The sequence below is a fragment of the Monomorium pharaonis genome, chromosome 7 (assembly GCF_013373865.1).
Source record: "Monomorium pharaonis isolate MP-MQ-018 chromosome 7, ASM1337386v2, whole genome shotgun sequence".
In the NCBI taxonomy this organism is placed as follows: Eukaryota; Metazoa; Arthropoda; class Insecta; order Hymenoptera; family Formicidae; genus Monomorium; species Monomorium pharaonis.
In genome coordinates this window covers 11,742,391-11,760,763 of record NC_050473.1, presented here as the reverse complement: position 1 = coordinate 11,760,763, position 18,373 = coordinate 11,742,391, and the positions used below count along the sequence as shown (strand labels likewise).

Genomic DNA, 18,373 nt, shown 5'->3' with positions numbered 1-18,373 from the left:
TATTCCCGTACTCGGAATATCGAACCGCGCGGCGCGCTCGCCGAGGTATCGAGATCAGATCGAGCGCCCGGTATATATCCGCGATCTCGCCGAATCGGCGCTCTCTCGACAAAGAAACCACCACCCTCGGCCTTCTTCCTCGAGCACCCATCGCGTGCACGGTCGCCATCATCTTCGGCGTATACATAATTTCGCTCGGTCGCTCCCTAATCGACTCCTCGCGCTCTCCCTTTCTTCTTCTCGCTCTCTCTCTCTCTCTCTCTCTCTCTCTCTCTCTCTCTCTCTCTCTCTCTCTCTCTCTCTCTCTCTCTTTTTCTCTCGTCCCCTGTTCTCGCGTATCAGGTGCGTCACGAAGCTCTGCCGGTGCCCGGAGGCATCGATTTCGATGGCCAACGTCGCAACCTGGCTCAACGTCGTAAGAAACTCGTCTACCTCCCTCTCCGACCCTCGATCCCTATATCGCCGCTGGTAATTTTGGACCCGGTTGCCGGCGCTCGGTTCTCTCTCGCAGGAAAGGAGACGACGGCGAGGCTGCTCTCTCGATACCACGATCGTACGGCGGGATCGAGGTGGAAGAAGCTCCGGAATGGGGTAGATGTTGGTGTTCGAGGGACAGAAGGTAGGCGAGGGGTCGCGAACGACGAGGGGGAAGCCGCCACGGCCGTGTGACGGAGGACATGGAGGGTGTGAGGCGGGTGAGAGTGGTAGAATAGGGTGGCCAGAGAGGGTGGTGGTGGTGGTGGCGGTGGTGGTGATGGTGGTGGTGGTGAAGGTGGTTGCGAAGGGTGACCCCGAGGGTGGCCGGACGAAGAGAGCCGGCGGCGCGGCGGAGCAGGAGGTAGAGGGACACCTTGCTAGAAACGCGTCGGTTCGCCGGCACGCTAAGTATAGGCGTCCTCGCGACGCCGGCCGTCAATATACTACCCCTAACTAACCTCCCGTGGGTGGTGTTGCTGACGGAGAAAGGCAGGCAGATCGTGCAGAGTGAGCGGATCGAGCGAGAGGGTGGAAGAAGCGGGAGAACGCGGGAGAACGCGCGATGGCGCGCGAGGGACGCTTGAGTGAGAAAGGGCGCACAGAACGACGAAGACCGCGAGACATGGCCGAGGCTGCGAGAAAGGAGGATGGAGCATTAGAAGGGAGAGGAAGGTGAAATGCTTGTGCACGAGGGGTGGTCGTCGTCGTCGTCGTCGTCGTCGTCGCCGCTGCTGACGCCGACGTCGTCGTCGTCATTCTCCTCGTCGCCGTCCCGTTGGTTGTTGTGTGCGCGTCGAGGTAGATGGGCACTACTATCCGACCAAGCATCCTATCCCATCCTATCCTCCCGACACTATCCTATCCTGACGTGGCTTAGTTTAGCTTAGGGCCTCGCCACCCTGGAAGCTTTCCTCATTGGACAGAAGAGGAGAGACATCACGCGAATCACCGCGGTAGCAAGAGAGACGAACGACACGAGAGATAGAGACCGCGAGCATTCGGGAGAGAGATCGCGCGAAGGAAGGCCAGAGACCGCGATGGTCGAAGGGCGGTGGGCAATGGGGGTGGCGGGAGGACTCGCAACGACGACGACGACGACGACGACGACGAGGACGGCGAGGACGACGACGATGACGACGACGACGACGACGACGACGACGACGACGACGACGACGACGACGACGACGACGACGACGAGGGAGATAGAACGTGGCGAGGGAGCGTAGGGTAGGACATTGCGGATATATTCGCCTCTATCCAGCAGCAGCGCGCGGCGAGAACCGGCCTCCTCCGCGCGCTCTCTCCACACCACCAACCGTCCGACCGGCGGCGTAACACAGCATCCTCTCCGGGGTTTCTCTCTCCTGACCATCCTGCGACGTAATCAGCGAGAGAACCCGCGCCACCCGCTCACCCTCGCTCACCCTCTTTCACGTCACCCTCCTTCCCCCTCGCTATCCCCCTGACACCGCCGTCGTTCGCCGTTCGCGCTCATTCGCCCTCCTTCACCCTCCTCCACCCTCTCGTCCTCCTCCGCTTCGGATCTCGCCGCGACCCATCCTCTCTTCGCGCTCCCTACACACCCCCTCGGCATCCCTTACACACCGACTGCCTGCCTGCCGTGGCATGCATCTATCCGGACGTCTATCTACCTATCTATCTCGATGCACTGGGTGTCCGTCCGAAAACCAGCTTCCATTTCTCCGCTTGAATAAACGCGAACGGGACGAGCGAGCGCGTTTCCTCCTCCCGCGATCGCAACGATGCGCATCCGCCATTCCTATATTGCCCTTTAACTTGAATCTTTAACTCGTAAACACTAAAGATGTCGATCTATCAAGCACCGCTTGGCTCTCTTGGTACAAATATTTTCCGCTTTTCCATTCGAAATTAATAAAAATCAACAGTTTCAATACATTCTGCATGGAAAAGCTATTCACAAGACTATACTTATACGATTTGTTTTTTTTTTTTGACCATGTTACTTGTATTTATATTTATATATCCTTTAAGTCTATTTGCACGCTTGGCATTCATCCTAAGTCTTTCCATCCGGCTGTGCAACTGGCTGAGAGACGATTTCCTTACTTAACTACGAATCGCACAGTTACGTTGTATTATCTTGCGAAATTAGAAACTCCAACTTTATGCCACGCGATTACTGAAAATGACTTAAAGTGAAGTCGAAAATAAAGCCGTTTGTTAAATCGTGTAAAGAAGACTAGCTGTTGTAACACTTAATCAATTGTTCGAATTTGCGCGATGGTCGCCCTGACTCCTTACGGTCCATTGATCACATTTTTATTTAAACGGTTGTTAAGTTAATGATTGATCGAGTTTTTAATTCTTGCCGGTTGTCAATCTGGGATTTGAATCTTTTGCCTCGAGTAATTTTTATTAAATTAGCCTTTGCGTGTGAAAATTAATATTCGTACTATTGTAGTATATTTTTGTTATTCAAGATCTAATATGTTAAAATCATATGGAATAAGTATTAAACAAATTGCACTAGAAAATCACATTTCTATCTATTTCTTATAGACAAAATTAAGAAATCTTAGGTTTAAGCTTAGCACAAAGAAAATTTCATGCGTATTTCACAATAAAAATTTCAAAAAAGTAAAGGTTTTTTCCAAAAAGGAGAATTAAATCAAAATAATCTTTAAAATCTGCGTCAAAACGAGTAAGAATAGAATGCATAAAATGAAAAGCATGTTTCTAACTTAAAGGTTTAGAAATTTTAAGAAGCATTTGTCAAGCGGTGAAATATCGAATATCGTAAATCTCCGCAGCATATATTTCACAATTGTATCGCGTTTATAGTATCATTTTTTTCACCATTTCTTTTTTCCTTATCTTATTTTGCACTGCATATCATTACACCTTGTATTGCATTTATCTACCATTCAAGGGCTAATAGATTTTTTAATATTAAAAAGATAAAAAAAAAATATATGCCAATGAGAATATTATATTCACAAAAATATTTTTTCACTGGTGGTTTCCATAGGGAGATAATTCTGTTAATAATATCTGTTAGAAATTTCATTCTTGCCAGGCTCGATGAATCGAACGAACGAATGGCGAGTAATAATTACAATCGAATTTTTAGCGTTGGACGGCGGCATCTTCGCGAGAATCGCGCGCGCGCGCGCGCGATGGAAAAAAGAGAGGCCGGCGGACGAAAGCGCGCGCGATCGAAATTTCATTTTAATCCCGAAATCCCGCGGCACATAATGGCCACTTTACTGTCCCTCTCTTTTCGCTTCCCTTTGTCTCTTTCGCTCTTTATCTCATCCTCGTTTTTTTTCCGCGATACGCCGCGCCACGAGCAATTACGGATGCGAGCGACGCGAAAGCGGACGCAGAAAGAGAGAGCGAGAGGACGAGAGGACGAGGGAGACGATGTGGGAATACAGCGGCGGCGTACACGTGTATCTGTTATTGTGATATGGATGTTAATAGGTTAGGGGGTCTCCGGAGAATGTGGGGTGAATCACGATTTCGATAAGGGTTTATGTTCCTCCCGCCCTCCCTCCCTCCCACCGTTTTCTCTCTCTCCCTCTCTTCCTCCCTCTCTCCCTCCCTCCCTCGCTCTTTGTCTTTCTCTCTGTCGCTCTCGTTCTCGTCCTCCCGCGCCCCCGTCCGCCCTCGCCCACCCTCGCTTCCTCCTGTTCCTCCTACTCTTCCATCCCCTTCCGCGTTCTCTTTCTCTCTGTATCACGCCTCTTCTTCCGGCCCGCTCGCTCATTGAAAACCGGCTCTAGAGGTTCGAACGAGCCGGCCGGCCGGCTCGCATTCGCGTTCGCTTACTCGCGTGTCTCGTATATATACGATGGTGGTAGGCGCACATGCACGAGTCCCGTAAGCGTGGCCGTACGTATTTTATAGCGCAGACGTCAGAACACGTGTACCGCTCGTTAGAGAGTACAGTGAGCCCCCCGATCGCGCCGCGTGTACATACACCGCTACACGTAACGATCGCCGACCGCCGCGCGCCGGCCGTCGGCAGACGAGGCCACGTCGCAAATTTTCGGGGGTCCCTTCGATCCCGTGACCCAGCGGATTTTTTTTCTCTTTCCCGTGGGGAAAAGAGGGGAGGGGAAGGGAGGCGAATACCCCGGAATCGTTAATAAGTTAATTTGTGTACGCGACGCGTGAGGGCGAATCGCCGAAAGGGTTGCTCGAGCGCGCCGGAAGTGGGTATCCGGTAATTTCGACGCATTGCGAACGGCACACTCTTAGGCGATTACTGCACTGAGACAAATTTCTACGGAATAATGATCGAATGTCTCGTTAAAAAAACAAACGAATATTTAGTTCGAACGGAAAACACACATTTATTCATCACTTTTTTAAAACCACGATCCATTTTTGGGGCATTTCGATGATTTCATTTCCAGCAAAACTTGGTCGAACTTTTATCCGATCTAAATATCGGAATATCTAAAAATCGTTTTTGTTACTTTCTCTGAAAATTTCTCTCGGTGTACATATGTATATGTACACGGGACATCACTCTCGTACGTTTTTGTTTATCATTTTTCCTTGTATGCAGATTTAAAGGAAACGTGAAAGCAGCGCGGATTCAACGGTTGATCTTCTAGGCAACTTTTAGGCAACAACCCGGCAACTTCTTGCGCTTTGGCCCGCGCGCGGAAACCCGGACATGCAGACGTGGTGTGTTTATAAAGTTTTGAGCTCTCTTCCCGCGCGCTCTCTCTCTCTCTCTCTCTCTCTCTCTCTCTCCCTCTCTTTCTCTCCATCTCTCTCGACCCGCGCACAATCAACGCGTTATAATCCGTTCAGTTGCACGACAAAGTTTCAAACTCGTCGAGTGGCCGCCCACGCGGCGGCGACATCGGCGGCGGCGACGGCCACGGTGATGGTGCTGCTGCTGCTGCTGCTGCTGGTGGTGGTGGTGGTGGTGGTGGTGACGGGGGAGGTGCGAGGGGGCGGAAGCGCATACCGGGAGCAATTATGACGTGCATGGTAACGTTTAACGCGCGGCGATGCCGGTCGCGTTAAATACCGTCGAACATAACATTTCTGCCGATGTTCACCCCTTCGCCCACGCGCGTCCGTCCGCCCGTCCCTCCCAAGAGAGAGAGAGAGAGAGAGAGAGAGAGAGAGAGAGAGAGAGAGAGAGAGAACGCGCGGCGCGGCGCGTCATTGCGCGTAAATACTGACGTCACCGCGTCGCTCGCGCGCCGCGGACGCCGACGTCGATGTGCGAAAGAGCGCTCGCTTTGTCGCACTTTGTCGCGAGAGCAAAAATAGACGCGTCGTTTAATGCCTTCGTCGTCGTCGTCGTCGGCCGTCGGCGGCAGCGGCGGCTCGCGCGACAAGGGACAGAAGAAGATCGCCGCGCGAGCGCGCTTACGGGCTTCAAATTAGGTGGAAATCTCGATTAACGACGCGAAACCACCGCGCGCGCATACACACATACACACACACACACACATACCACCGTCACGCCAGCGATTATCGAGAAAATACCGTAAACCAGTTCTAAGACGAGATGACCGCGACGCCTTCCACGTTGCGATCGCGACCGCGCTTTACGTACCCGACCTCAAAATAGCATACTTTTTTTTTTCCTTCAATAATCCCGTCTCTCAATGTGCGGAAATATCACGTGTCTCGAAAATATATGAACGGCAACGTTCTCAAAGATAGATGGTTAGTCTAATGGTCCTTCAGAAGTGCTTATTTTTCAATATTCTTAATGAGCGTTTCCTTCCAACGTGTATCTCGTTTTCAAAGATAAGAGTTCTAAAAAAAGAGAAAGAGAGAGAGAGAGAGATAGAGAGATAGAACGTAGAGGTATAGCGAGGAACGGACGCGAAGCCAAATAATCTCCAGGGTCTTCGACGAGAACCCGCTCGTGCGTCTTCGACGTAGCGGCGGCCCCTCATTTTTCGATATTCGCCTTTAACGAACGTCCCCTTCGTATATAGTACGTCCTCCTCTCGAGTTGGTACGGCGCGCACGTAATGATGCCGCGCGATAAAACCGCGCGCCTCGACGACGACGACGAGGACGAGGACGAGGACGAGGACGAGGAGGACGAGAACGACGACGATAGTCGAACCCGTTTTCTCGTCTCCCGCGCGATCTCGCGAGAAGGTTCGACTTTATTCCGCAGTTTTCCGCACACCGCGTACACACACATACACACACACACACACACACACACACACACACACGGAGAGGCGAAGGGATGCCGGCATGTTCGATGCTCTCGCCGTTGGCTCTCTCGTGGTGCACGGTTCGCAGGGCATGTAACCGCGTAGGTGTAAGCACACATGCACATGCACGCGCGTACATAGACGTGCATATATAGATGTGTATGTACACGCGCTCATGTATGTATGTGTGTGTGTGCGCGCAAGGCGTTTTCCACCTCGCGTACTTACACGTGCGTCTCTACGGGGACGAGCGAGGTAGTACATAGGCTACGGGCAGAGGCTAGGTACTATCTAGTATCTAGTAATACGGGGTGCTCTCTCTCTCTCTCTCTCTCTCTCTTTCTCTCTCTCTATCTCTATCCATCTATCCCTCTCTCTCCCTCTCTCTAGATACGTGCGCGCCGCGGACGCCAAATAGTGGTTCGCATATTCAGAGATAGCGACGTCGCTCAGCGCGATCGCCCCTGATTTAGGCCCTCGTCCCGTCCCTCTCTCTGCCCCTCGTATCGGTTGCCGTTCTCCCTCCCTCTCTCTCTCTCTCTCTCTCTCTCTCTCTTTCTCTCCCTGTCGCCCTGTCGTATTCGCGAGAGCGAGCTCTCCTCCCCTTCGTCACCGACCGCGCTTCTCCCTCGGTCCGTCGTTCCATCTTCCCTCGCGAGTTACACGTACACAAGCGCACACGAGCGTGTACGCGAGAGTTGGCGCGCGCGTACGCGGGGGGGACACATGCACGCGCGCAACGCACACACAGACGCTCGGGTCCACGGATAACGTCCTCGATACGCCGCGCGGCACCGCCGGCAGCGGCGGCGGCGGCGGCGGTACGACATCGAGGCGCTCCGAAAAGCGCTATCTCGCAGCACCTCGCTCGAAGCCTCGACTAATCAGCGCTTCGATCCGTGCTTTCGAGCGTCCTACTTTGATCATCGCCCGGTTCGCTCGTTCCCTCTGAGCGCGACGCTCGTGTAACGACGTTGTACCGTGTATAAATCCGGAGATCCGCGATCCGCGTGAGAGGAGACTCTTCCTCCCTCTCTCTCTCTCTCCCGCTCTCTTTTTTTTTCCTCTCCGTCGCGGACACGAATCGCGAGCGAGCGAGCGAGCGAGCGAGCGAAGCGCGAGACGTCGGCGGCGACGAGACACGTCGATGAGAGAGCGATATATTTAGACGGTGGATCGCGACGGGGTGTTGTATGCCTCGGACACGTCCATCTTTCACGAGGTCTCTCGCCCGCTCGAATCTATCCGCTTTAAAGCACGATTTCGTCGCGCTTAACAACCTCGCGCCTTCGTTACTGCGCGCCATTTTGCCGCGCGCGCGGTTTCGCGTCGGACGGGTCGAGTGTAAAAATCACGAGCACGATGAAATCGGGTCAACGCATCGACGAGGAGATGCGCCTTGGGGGGAAAAAAAAAGATTAATTACAATTTCGCAAAGTTGTCGGTATAAAATATGAACGATGTAATTGCTTAACGATTGAAAGGGATATTCCTAGAAGTTTTAATTTTCCTCGGGGAGGGCGGAACAAATATCAAATACAACATAGATTTGATACTTTTGCCTGTTTTAATCTCTTTTCTTCACATTGACGGTGAAATGAATGCGAAATATAATACGGAATTAACATTTTTGCCCGTTTTGGCCTGTTTTCTTTACAGATAAGATTAACCATCTGACAAAAAATGCGTACTATTGTTGGCATTCTACAACGCAAAGTAAAAAAAGAATGACAAGGGAAGCAAAGTAACGTCTTAAATAAATCCTAAATGTCTGAAACGCCAAATATTTCCAGGCCAAATTCCTAAGCCTACCGGTCTATTTGTCATCGGACGCTGCGCGCCTGGTACATTTCATAATACATCCGCGTTCGTATGCGCGGGCTTGGTCCAAGAGTTGTAAATTATCCGCTCGCACGACGCGAACGAATTAATATCCGCGAACGCGCGCGGGTTTCTCGCGTACACAAGATCGTGGTTGAGAAACACTGTGCCAGCTGCCGCGGCGCGGTGGTATCTCCGCGTTGTCTGCTTCCTCACACCCTCGTCTTGCGTCCCACGTGGATGCCGGTCGAAGGGGTCGCGCGGAATGAGGGTGACGCGCGGGGCCGTGGCGGCGCGGCGCGGCTCCGGTGGCGGGGGGGATACGGGGGGAGGACGGAATGACGACGCGGCGCGGCGAGGCGAAGCGAGGCGAGGCGAGGCGCGGAGGGAGAGAGAGAGAGAGAGAGAGAAAGAGAGCGAGAGAGGGAGAGAGAAAGAGAGAGAGATGGCCGAGGGCAACGGCGGCGATGAGGGAGGCGCGAAGGGGAGGGGGCGGAAGGGAGGTAGGTAGGTTACTTCGGTATGGGTTGGGTCGGGTGGTCAGAGGGGGCGGAAGTGGGCGAAAGGGTCGAGGGATACTGCCGTTGCCGTCGCCGCCACCCACTGACCATCTCTCTACCCTCGTCGTCGTCGTCGTCGTCGTCGTCGTCGTCGCCATCGTCGTCGTCCAGGCTTCTCTACTACGCGCCTGCAAAAAAGAGTCCTTCCGATATAACGTTCCAAGACGCGGCGAGATCCGCGAGGAGCGAGAAACGTTCGCGTTCGACCCCTTCCACGAATTTTCCCGCGAGACTGTTCTTCGGCAATTTGTCGGAGATAAAAAGTTGAAGAATCGAGAGAAAATAGATGAGAGAGAGAGAGAGGGGGGGGGGGGAGAGAAAACGGAATAAGCGCGATAAAGGGATACCGAGGATGGGGATGGTGAGGAGGGAGCGGGCGACGGAAGGAAACTGTTTAAACGCGATCACTGGGACACGCGTTGTGACGCGCAACGTTCGCAACGTATTTTTCCTCCTCCTCTGTTTCTGTTACTCTCTCGCTTTTCTCTCCGTCTTTCCCTCTCTATTGCCCTACAAAGTACGAAGAGAGAACGAGAGTGCCGCGTTGTACGGTGCAATAAATTCTACTCGTAGATTATAATACAGTGGCGTAGGTCATGGACCGAGGACGATACGCACGCCACGCCACGTGCTCCCCACGTTTGCTTGTATACATTCTGTCTCGCTCCGTTTCACAGCCCTACCACTCACGTCGACGATTACTGAATGTGTTCACGTATTTACTCTTTGGTATTATTATTATTATTACTTCTCTCTATGGACTGACACGAAGCACATGGCGGATGAGCTCGAGCGATTATCCTTCGTCGGTAAAAGAGAATTTCTTAATTTTACAATTTGCTACTTATTACCGATAAGATAGACAATCTCACAAAAATCGCGTTACTGTTAAAATTTAAGTAATTAAGAATAAGACACTGATAACATACTTATTTTATGTTTTATTGCCTGACGTGTGTATGTATGCGCGCGCGCGTGTATAATATTATAATGTTATAAGTATGCATTTGTATTTATAAAGCATTTATATAATAAAAAATCATTTAATATTGATAAAAATAATAATGTATTATTCAAATATTTAAAGAAAGAAACATAGATTTATATCCATAGCCGATAACATTACATATTTGAAATTATCTTTAGAACTGACTGTTGTCGACGTTTACATTTCGTTTTAATTTCAGTACTCGCCGCAAGAGGACAGCATTTTACAACGAGTTATGTTGATAATTTCAATCATGGATATTTCATATCCAATCGATTTCTCTCCATACGAATTTTGTTGAAATCTCAAAGATAATTAATTTTATTTTTTTCTAAAAACAAGTAGATATTATTCCAGAAACTTGACAATATGAATATTTAGAAATTCGTTGAACCAATTTAAACAAATGTGAAAAAATGGTCGAATTTGAGCTACTTATGATTGAGCCAATAAAGTATCCTTTTTTTATATTTTACCATAGGGATTAACATTATTGATAATTATTCTTGTTTATTTCATTCTCGACGAAGTACTATTAAAGACAATTAACCAGGTTAATTTTTGTGACTATTAAACTAGATTCGATAAAAACAGAAAAAAGCGTTAAAAAAAAATCATCATGGTAGATCTTAGAATCTTAAAATTAAAATCGCCAAACGGGACGACCGGGTGGAAACCTCACTGTACTTTTTAACGATCGCGTAATTCTTCTTTCAGCCGGAATACCTGCGCTCGCCGACGTGGATGTTGGACTTTCAGAAGGGCAACAGTTTCGAGTGCGCGACGCTTCTGACGAGCTTATTGCTGGGGCAGGGCTACAACGCGTTCGTGGTAAGCGGATATGCGTCACGCGAACAAGTACTCTGCGACGTGTCCAGAAGAACCTGCCCATATCTACCGAAAGTGGAGCAGACCCAGCCGCCGGCCGACAAACCTAAGATCGTCAAGTATCAGTTAAAGGCACCGCCTGATTTCAGAAGTCAATTCCTCTTGGAGCTGGAGGAACGCGAAAGGGCGAAAACGGAGGCGGAATTACAACGGCAAGAAGTAGAACGACAGAGGATGATCGCGGTACGTATGTAGAAAAACTCGCCGTTTTTATCTCTGATAGGATATTTAATTTAAATGTGATAAATTGAAAAATTAAAACTGTTAATTACTCAGTGATGATAATTGTAATAAATAATATTAAATATTCGATATACGTAACGCCAAAATTAAAGAAATTTGTTTCATTAAGATAAATCAAAATTAAAAATTTTAAAGCTTTCTTTTGATACGTCGATCCGCATTCGCGATTTTTCATTCAACTTTACTATTCTAGGAATTCGAGCGTCCACCGCCAGATGAATATTTCGGTCAGCGAATACACGCGTGGGTGGTCATCCTGCCGGAAGACAAAGGCGCGAGAAATCGGGAGATCACCGAACCGATTTTTCTCGAGCCCTCCTCCGGGTCATCCTACAATCCGGCCGATGAGGAAACTAATTCATTGTATCTCGGAGTCGAGAGTATTTGGAACGACCAGAATTATTGGGTTAACATGCAGCCCCGCGAGAAGAGATGCGCGGAGATCGATTGGGACTTGAGCAAAGTCGAATTCTGGGAGCATTTGTTGCCCGGTGAACCGCGAATCGAGCGAAAGGACACGGACGAAATCGAGGAAGACGTAGGCGTGAAACAGGAAAAGCATTTGGACATGCCGGCTTCGTACGTGAGTGAAATCCGAATCCAGAGTTTAGGTAAATATATATAAATCCAGAGTAAATATATTTTCTAAGTCTATTTCTGCCTCGAAACTTTTTCTCGGAAGGAGAAACTGATCAATTCTATGTAATGAAAAGCAAAGAAAATTATTATAGGCAAATTCAGATTGACGATTACTAAATGATACAAAGTTTGAGAAATTTACAAAATATAAAATTGATTAACTTGGCTTCTAAGATGATCATATAATATAATTTTGAAAACTCACCAGCACTGACGCGCAACAGCGGAGTTGATACTGCATTAATCTGTAACATAAAAATACATGTAAATTAAAACAGTGTTCAAAACATAATACCTCAAAAGATGACTAGCGAATTATATTCGATTCGTCTTTTAAATAGACATTTAACTTAAAAATTAATATTTTCAAGAATTATCTCTGAAGCAAACTTATTATACAAAATTTGATAAACTGATTTTCTCACATAATAAATAATCTAAAGAATGATTTAAAATTATACATATAAAATATCTAAATAAAATGTTATATTTTATAAGTACAAGTACATTTCACATCAAATGTACATGTCAAATATCTCTCTTTTAAATCCCAAATATATCTATGCAACGATAAACGATTAATTTTTCGCAAGTGTGACTAGAAAATCGAATAATAAATTACTTACCCCATGGTTGTTCCGCCGATGCCTGATGTCCCTTTCCCTCGCAGATTTCGTTTGTATCGACCATGCTGCTCCTTCGCGGATTTCTTCGCGCGCAAACAAGACTTGCTCCCATCGCTGATCGCTTGCACACCTAATCACAAAATCGTACAATACCTTGCCCATCACTCCCGACGACGATCACGTCCGAACTCCTAGACTTACTGTAACGAGACGGAGTATAACGCGAGACCTTGCGATCACAGAGCTGCGATTGCCCGTTGGTGCCCTTCGCGTCATTCTAAGGTTTATTAGCAATCGTCACGAACACACGGTCGTGACGATTGTCCTTGCACTGACCCCCCCCCCCCCCCCGCACGGCATTCTGTGCAACACTCCCGACGATTTTGTCGTATCAAGGTGAAATAACACGAGAGACCTAAACTGGCCTGTTGACAGGACGTTCGGTCGTGACGATGGTCCTCGCGCTGATCCCTAAAACACGTCGCGAGACACTGTACGGCACTCCCGCGCAAATTCCTAGACTCCACTGTGTCGAGGCGGAGTAACACGGAAGACTTGCGATTGTCCACGCCACTACGACTCGCCCGTTGGCGTTCCTTCGCTCCCTGAACTCACGGTCGCACTCCGTGCGACACTCCCGACGACGATTACGCGCGATCCGCACTCGATTCTACTCCGATGCGACGAATAACGCGGAATTGCATTCTCGCAACGTAGATAAAACCAATATGGCGAATCGCATTCGTAAACCGCGCGACCAAGTCTATGCGTGAGGAGCAGCTACCGCTGTGGCGACTTAACTGCGAGTGCTACACCCGTTGCGCCCGCCTGCACCTTCGTCCATTCTCCGCGCTTGAATGATTATTACACCGCGTTCAAAATTATTATTCGAATCGTGAGACAAACGAATGTGCGATGTCAAATTAAAGCCAAATATGCGTGGAATAATCTGTGATAATTAAAAATGCGACCGTTACTTGTGCCAACGGACTTCGATCGCGTCGTCACGCGAAATATGTATCCCGGAAAATTCACCGATGCACTAATATTGAATAGGTATGCGTTACGCGATCGATGAGCGTAAAAAAAACTGAGCTAAACACGTTTGTACTTACTTAATCGAACGCGTCACGACGCCTGTAGACTCGCACACTCGCAACCGGTCCGCGACATTCCACGTACAACGAAAGTCAATTTAATGGCTAATTATAGATGCGACTGATCGTTCGAGAATACACGGTCCATTGGTGTTAAACGCGTAATACGTCTCGAACATTTGAATTTTGCGGATAACAAATACTAATAAATAAATTAAGAAATTATCTATATATTGCAATTTTTGTTCTCAATCCCTCCGACGACTCGCGTATTACCTGTGCTACCAACGAACAGATCCAATCCTAGAATTGAGCGGCAAAGTAGCGATGAAAATGATTGGTTCCTGTCTTTAGATTCAACCAATTACGCATCTTGTCTGGTAGTATGCGAGTTGTGTTCAAACTGGCGGGAAATTTAAAGCGCGATGGGAGAATTCGTCGGAACGAATAATGTTATTACGGAAGTAATTACTGCTTATAAAGTGTTGTGTAAAACGTTGAAGTATAATACCGATTTTTTAGATTATGAACGACGATATCCACGGGGCAGTAAAACGATATTTTACAAAAAAGCCAAGGTAGAATTGTACGCGCCGTACACTCGAACAGATAATCTGATTCAGCGAGTAACCGTTTACAAGGATTACGAATATACCACGCCTCTCCAAAGTTACGACAAGTATACAAACAGAAGTGATTATCTTACGGAATCCAGGAAGGATCTCGTTACGGACATTGTCACAGACTTCTTTGAGAAAGGACGACCGGATCATTGTAAAGGTACAATTCAAAGTAAAAGTATTGCATCGCAAGTGCATGTATATATGAAAAATTAAAAATTGTATTTAAAAAAAAAACATTTCAGCGCATTGTTATCTTACATCCGATAGCGATTCGATAAACAACGAGAGAACAATAGATTTTTATGACAGCGCTCAGTTTGATGGACTCTCGCGCATCGAGGCGGGCCCACTTTATTTGACACAATATTACGTAGATCGTGAAGATTTTTTGTACTACAGGTCAATTAATATTCTATATTTTCGTTGTGCCAGTTCTCTTGAAGTATTTCAATATTTCTGTTAATATAAATATTAATACTTTTAATAATTTAATAATTAACTTACTCATTTTAACAGACGCGCTGAATTTTTGGCTGACCAAGACAATACGACAGCGGACGATATTCATTCTAGACCCATTTCGGTAATGCTCCTCGTACAAAAATCGATTAAATCTACAGTGTATATACAATTAACTCTTTTTGCAGAAAATTATTGAGAAATACCATAGAAACAAGGAAATCCCAGCTTGTAAGGATATTGCTGTTCGCGAGTTTGCGATGATCGAAAACGAAATCTCTATTAAATTTCATTACGAACAAGGTCGGAGTACTCAGGCTACACGTATATTCATAAAACCACCAATAGGGGATAGGGGTGATCGCTTAGTTTTCAATCCTACGATGACCTATGGATATAACGTAAATTTTTTTATAGTAAAAATATTGGCGATCTATGACGTAATGTAATTTGAAATCTTCATTTCTTACAGCCGGATCCGTCTGCACCACCGGAGAAAAACCTCGATCTCTTTTATGCGCTTGATAAACATCTGAAAGATGAAGACCGCTCTACGCTCCACATCAGAGACGTTGAAACGGACATCGCGGCGTTCCTGCGAAAAAGAGCCGATGAAAATTTAAATCCGCAACTCACAGTTTCATTATTTGATGAAAATCGAATAGCCAAGACAACAGAAGACTTAGATACGGTATTTGTCAAGGGATTAACAATTGTATTTTTTTTTTATTAATCAATTTCACAATTTGCCTTTAGAAAGCAAAGATGCGATCGAATCGACGCGAAATTATGCAAGAGATGAACGATTTGGGACCGTACCTTGCACGAATAGGCAATCCGGAGCATATCAGTAAAATGGAAGCATATCTGCTGCGCGATGACTGTTTGAGCGACTTTAAACAGGTGTCCATTGACAAAGCGAATCGTATTTTACGTATGATTGAGAAACAGACCGCGGAACTAGAGAAGATGCAAGTCCTTATAACGCAGGTTCGTCGAAAACTTCGTTCTGTACATTTGTTCATATCAAAATTATTTTCTCTGCATTTATTATATTTTTATATAATAATTATAAATAATATTTACATGCAGTCTGTCGATTTATCGAAAGCGGAAGAGGAAGAGATGTTGGCCAAGATAAACGAGATAAGCTTCAATGTACACGTGCTGGAAACGTATCTAAGTCGGTACAGAGACGTAGTGCCGCAGAGATACAGGATACTGGTAGATCGTTTACAACAAAATCCATATCTTCAAGTACTTCAGAAATAGTGATCATATTAAAAAATGTATTTATATATATAAGTGTATCAATTTGCGCGTGAGAAGAGTTTATATATTACAAAAATCGTACTCTTTTTTATATCATTAAGGAGTATATTGGCATCACAAAATGTACAATCACAATGTATTTATCGAAAGGACCACGAACCCATTTGACCGATACATCGACCTAAAATAATTTTTTAAAAATAAATAAATGGGCATATGTGATGATCTTGTAATGTTAGTCTATTACCTTCGTCGTCAAAAGTGGCCAGTGTGAATTTACTAAGTTTATTTGTAAAGCTTCCACTGGGAAAAACTAGCGGATGATCCAACTGGTCGTTGCTGCTATCGCTATTGATAAATTGACGGCGATAGTCTTCCGCAAAGCCGGATATTAAAGTATCCATCATTGGTGCCTGAAATAGTCATCTCTATAGTACAATATTTCATTTTTACAAAAGTAATTATATGTAATTATATTATTTTCACATAAAATATTTCAATAAAAACGGTTTATTTACTTGTCTTGAGAACACCTGTAGAATTTTGTAGACGCGCGCTCCGTTTTCCCGTACCGGAAATTGCAGAAACAAACAAGGCAGACAATCCGGATTATTTTCATCCGAGGGTTTCGCCATTTCCCAGCTTAATTCCGAGTATTTTAGCCCTAATAGCAAGCTCTACATAAATATATTTCAAATGTTACTATACTATATTCTTTATAAACATATCTTATACGAAGTTTCGTCGAAATTGTATTTAAATTATAATTTCGGCTTGACGAACACTTACGCACTGCATATCGTCGACTATGTACACTCCCGACGTATTGATTGCGACGAGAACATGCATATCGCGATTAGTGATCCATGACGCGAGTCCTCTAACAGGTCGCTCGATTTGCCCTTGAAAGAAGGCCGCGCCATAGCATGGTAAGTTCCAACAGAACTCGAGATACTTTCTGATCAATTTCTTGGGATTTGCGTTGGCGCTACCATTATGATTGGGTATTCGCTTATATTGTTCCAGAAGATGCGCCTCGGGTGCTCCCTTGCCGCCCACCAGTCCCAAGCCGAGTCCCAATCCTAGTAGAAGACTGGGAGAAGCGTAATGATGCGGTAAAAATCGGCCGCGATGTTTGTGAAAAAATGTCAAGGTGTGGGTTTGCGCATTATAAGGCCCTAATTCGATTCGGGCTTGTAACGCTCCTAAACTGGCATAACGTGCAGGACCATCGCACGCGTACCGTCCTGAAGGAAAGACAAACTTATATTATCAAAGAAATTATATTAAAAATATTAAAGAAAAGATATTATTGTTTTCATAGAATAAAGATCTTATTTTTTCTGTTCCGTACCTTGCAGAACATTGAATTTGGCTTCTGCATAAAGCAATTCAAGGACCTTGGTGTCCTTGATCTGTTCCTCCTCCGATTTGGAGAGAAATATATTTCTACGAAAATATAATAGTGGTTCCTCGTCGTCGTAGTCTTCTGAATGCGAGCTGTACTTGTTCACGAGGTAATTCCATTTCGCAGCCAATTCCACGGGTTTGTGTGTCGGACGTAGTTGAACTTCCAGTTGCGAGCAACACATCCACAGTGCAAAAATTGGCGTAGTGGTTGTTAAAGAGAATCTCGAAAGACCTAGTTCCGCTTCTGACTGCACTATCGTGAAAATCTGTTGTGCATTCGCGTTTTGTTCAACTTCCATTGTTAGAAATACCCCTGTCATTAAATAAACGGCTATGCGTACTGTAGGTCTTCCTGTGTTCGAATACTGTGGCTGATTCGTCATTGTTTTATTTACTGCAAACAAAGGAACAGAAAAAAAGTAAGTATTGAGAAATATGAACTCTTCTGGTTTTACAGAAATTTGTAAACACATACAAGTGGACGAGTGTCCTTCTGCTTTATAGTCATTTTGATAGCGACGCAGTGGTTGTCCTCTCTGAATCGAACAATCATTTTGTTGCTCCATTTCTTCAGATTTTTCTTTAATCTTTTTTTCAACTAATCATAGACTCTTAATGCAAAAATAAAAAAAACATTTAAATTACACATACTCATTTATCTGTCAATTTATTCACTCATTTCGCGCGTTAATATCATTTACCTTTTTGACTTAAAATGTTGTAATCAATAAATATTATTTAAAGCTGCACATTCATAATCCACTTTCAATGTTATTATCACGAAAATAAATAATTATTGTTATTACTAATCCATTATTATATCTTAAATATTTCGCCCACATTTTTATTGCAATAAATTATGTTCATTTGTACCTACAGTTACACATTGTTAACACAAGAGTTTTAGTTTCTTTATTTTGGCTTCATTTCGAGTTCAATGTATGTTGCCATGCTATGCCGCGCTGCCATCTGAACTGCTGAAAAGCAGCTACAGCAGTTATTGATTATTTGTATGTAGATATATAGAATGCACATTACACGAATTATCGCGATACCGCAAATTTCTATATAGGAAACTA

At 45.9% G+C, this 18,373-nt stretch overlaps 2 protein-coding genes and 1 long non-coding RNA gene across 4 annotated transcripts; 2 read left to right on the top strand and 1 right to left on the bottom strand.

Moving 5' to 3' along the window:
• Positions 1–595: 595 nt before the first annotated feature.
• On the top strand, positions 596–16,112 carry LOC105831448 (dynein regulatory complex subunit 7). Its single transcript, XM_028195173.2, has 11 exons — positions 596–785; positions 1,067–1,149; positions 10,755–11,108; positions 11,362–11,779; positions 14,053–14,310; positions 14,396–14,552; positions 14,670–14,736; positions 14,801–15,013; positions 15,085–15,303; positions 15,369–15,602; positions 15,705–16,112. Exons 1-11 carry the CDS (start codon positions 596–598, stop codon positions 15,882–15,884), a joined length of 2,373 nt encoding a protein of 790 aa, XP_028050974.2. The 3' UTR covers positions 15,885–16,112.
• On the top strand, positions 4,053–6,277 carry LOC118646631. Its single transcript, XR_004964136.1, has 2 exons — positions 4,053–4,687; positions 5,036–6,277. It is a non-coding gene; the product is annotated as an uncharacterized LOC118646631 (long non-coding RNA).
• LOC105831456 (putative FERM domain-containing protein FRMD8P1) lies at positions 15,637–18,258 on the bottom strand. 2 transcript variants are annotated; one of them, XR_001138656.3, is made up of 8 exons: positions 17,996–18,258; positions 17,770–17,905; positions 17,239–17,688; positions 16,674–17,131; positions 16,403–16,561; positions 16,132–16,297; positions 15,967–16,065; positions 15,637–15,872 (listed from the first exon to the last, which is right to left on the bottom strand). XR_001138656.3 is itself a non-coding variant. In XM_028195174.2 (7 exons), the coding sequence occupies exons 2-7, from the start codon at positions 17,858–17,860 to the stop codon at positions 16,025–16,027; spliced, it is 1,365 nt and encodes a 454-aa protein (XP_028050975.1). In that variant the 5' UTR covers positions 17,861–17,905; positions 17,996–18,258; the 3' UTR covers positions 15,882–16,024. The 2 variants fall into 2 exon arrangements, 1 of the variants encoding a protein (XP_028050975.1); XM_028195174.2 differs by lacking the exon at positions 15,637–15,872 and having other exon boundaries at positions 15,882–16,065.
• Positions 18,259–18,373: the final 115 nt, after the last annotated feature.

Coding starts and splice junctions, on each gene's coding strand:
- LOC105831448 (XM_028195173.2), top strand. CDS start 596: ATGTTGGTGTTCGAGGGACAGAAGGTAGGCGAGGGGTCGCGAACGACG. Junction 786..1,066: donor GGTGAAGGTGGTTGCGAAGG/GTGACCCCGAGG, acceptor CGCTTGAGTGAG/AAAGGGCGCACAGAACGACG. Junction 11,780..14,052: donor AATCCGAATCCAGAGTTTAG/GTAAATATATAT, acceptor CCGATTTTTTAG/ATTATGAACGACGATATCCA.
- LOC105831456 (XM_028195174.2), bottom strand. CDS start 17,860: ATGGAGCAACAAAATGATTGTTCGATTCAGAGAGGACAACCACTGCGT. Junction 17,689..17,769: donor AGAAGGACACTCGTCCACTT/GTATGTGTTTAC, acceptor CTTTGTTTGCAG/TAAATAAAACAATGACGAAT. Junction 16,562..16,673: donor TAGTCGACGATATGCAGTGC/GTAAGTGTTCGT, acceptor ATATTTATGTAG/AGCTTGCTATTAGGGCTAAA.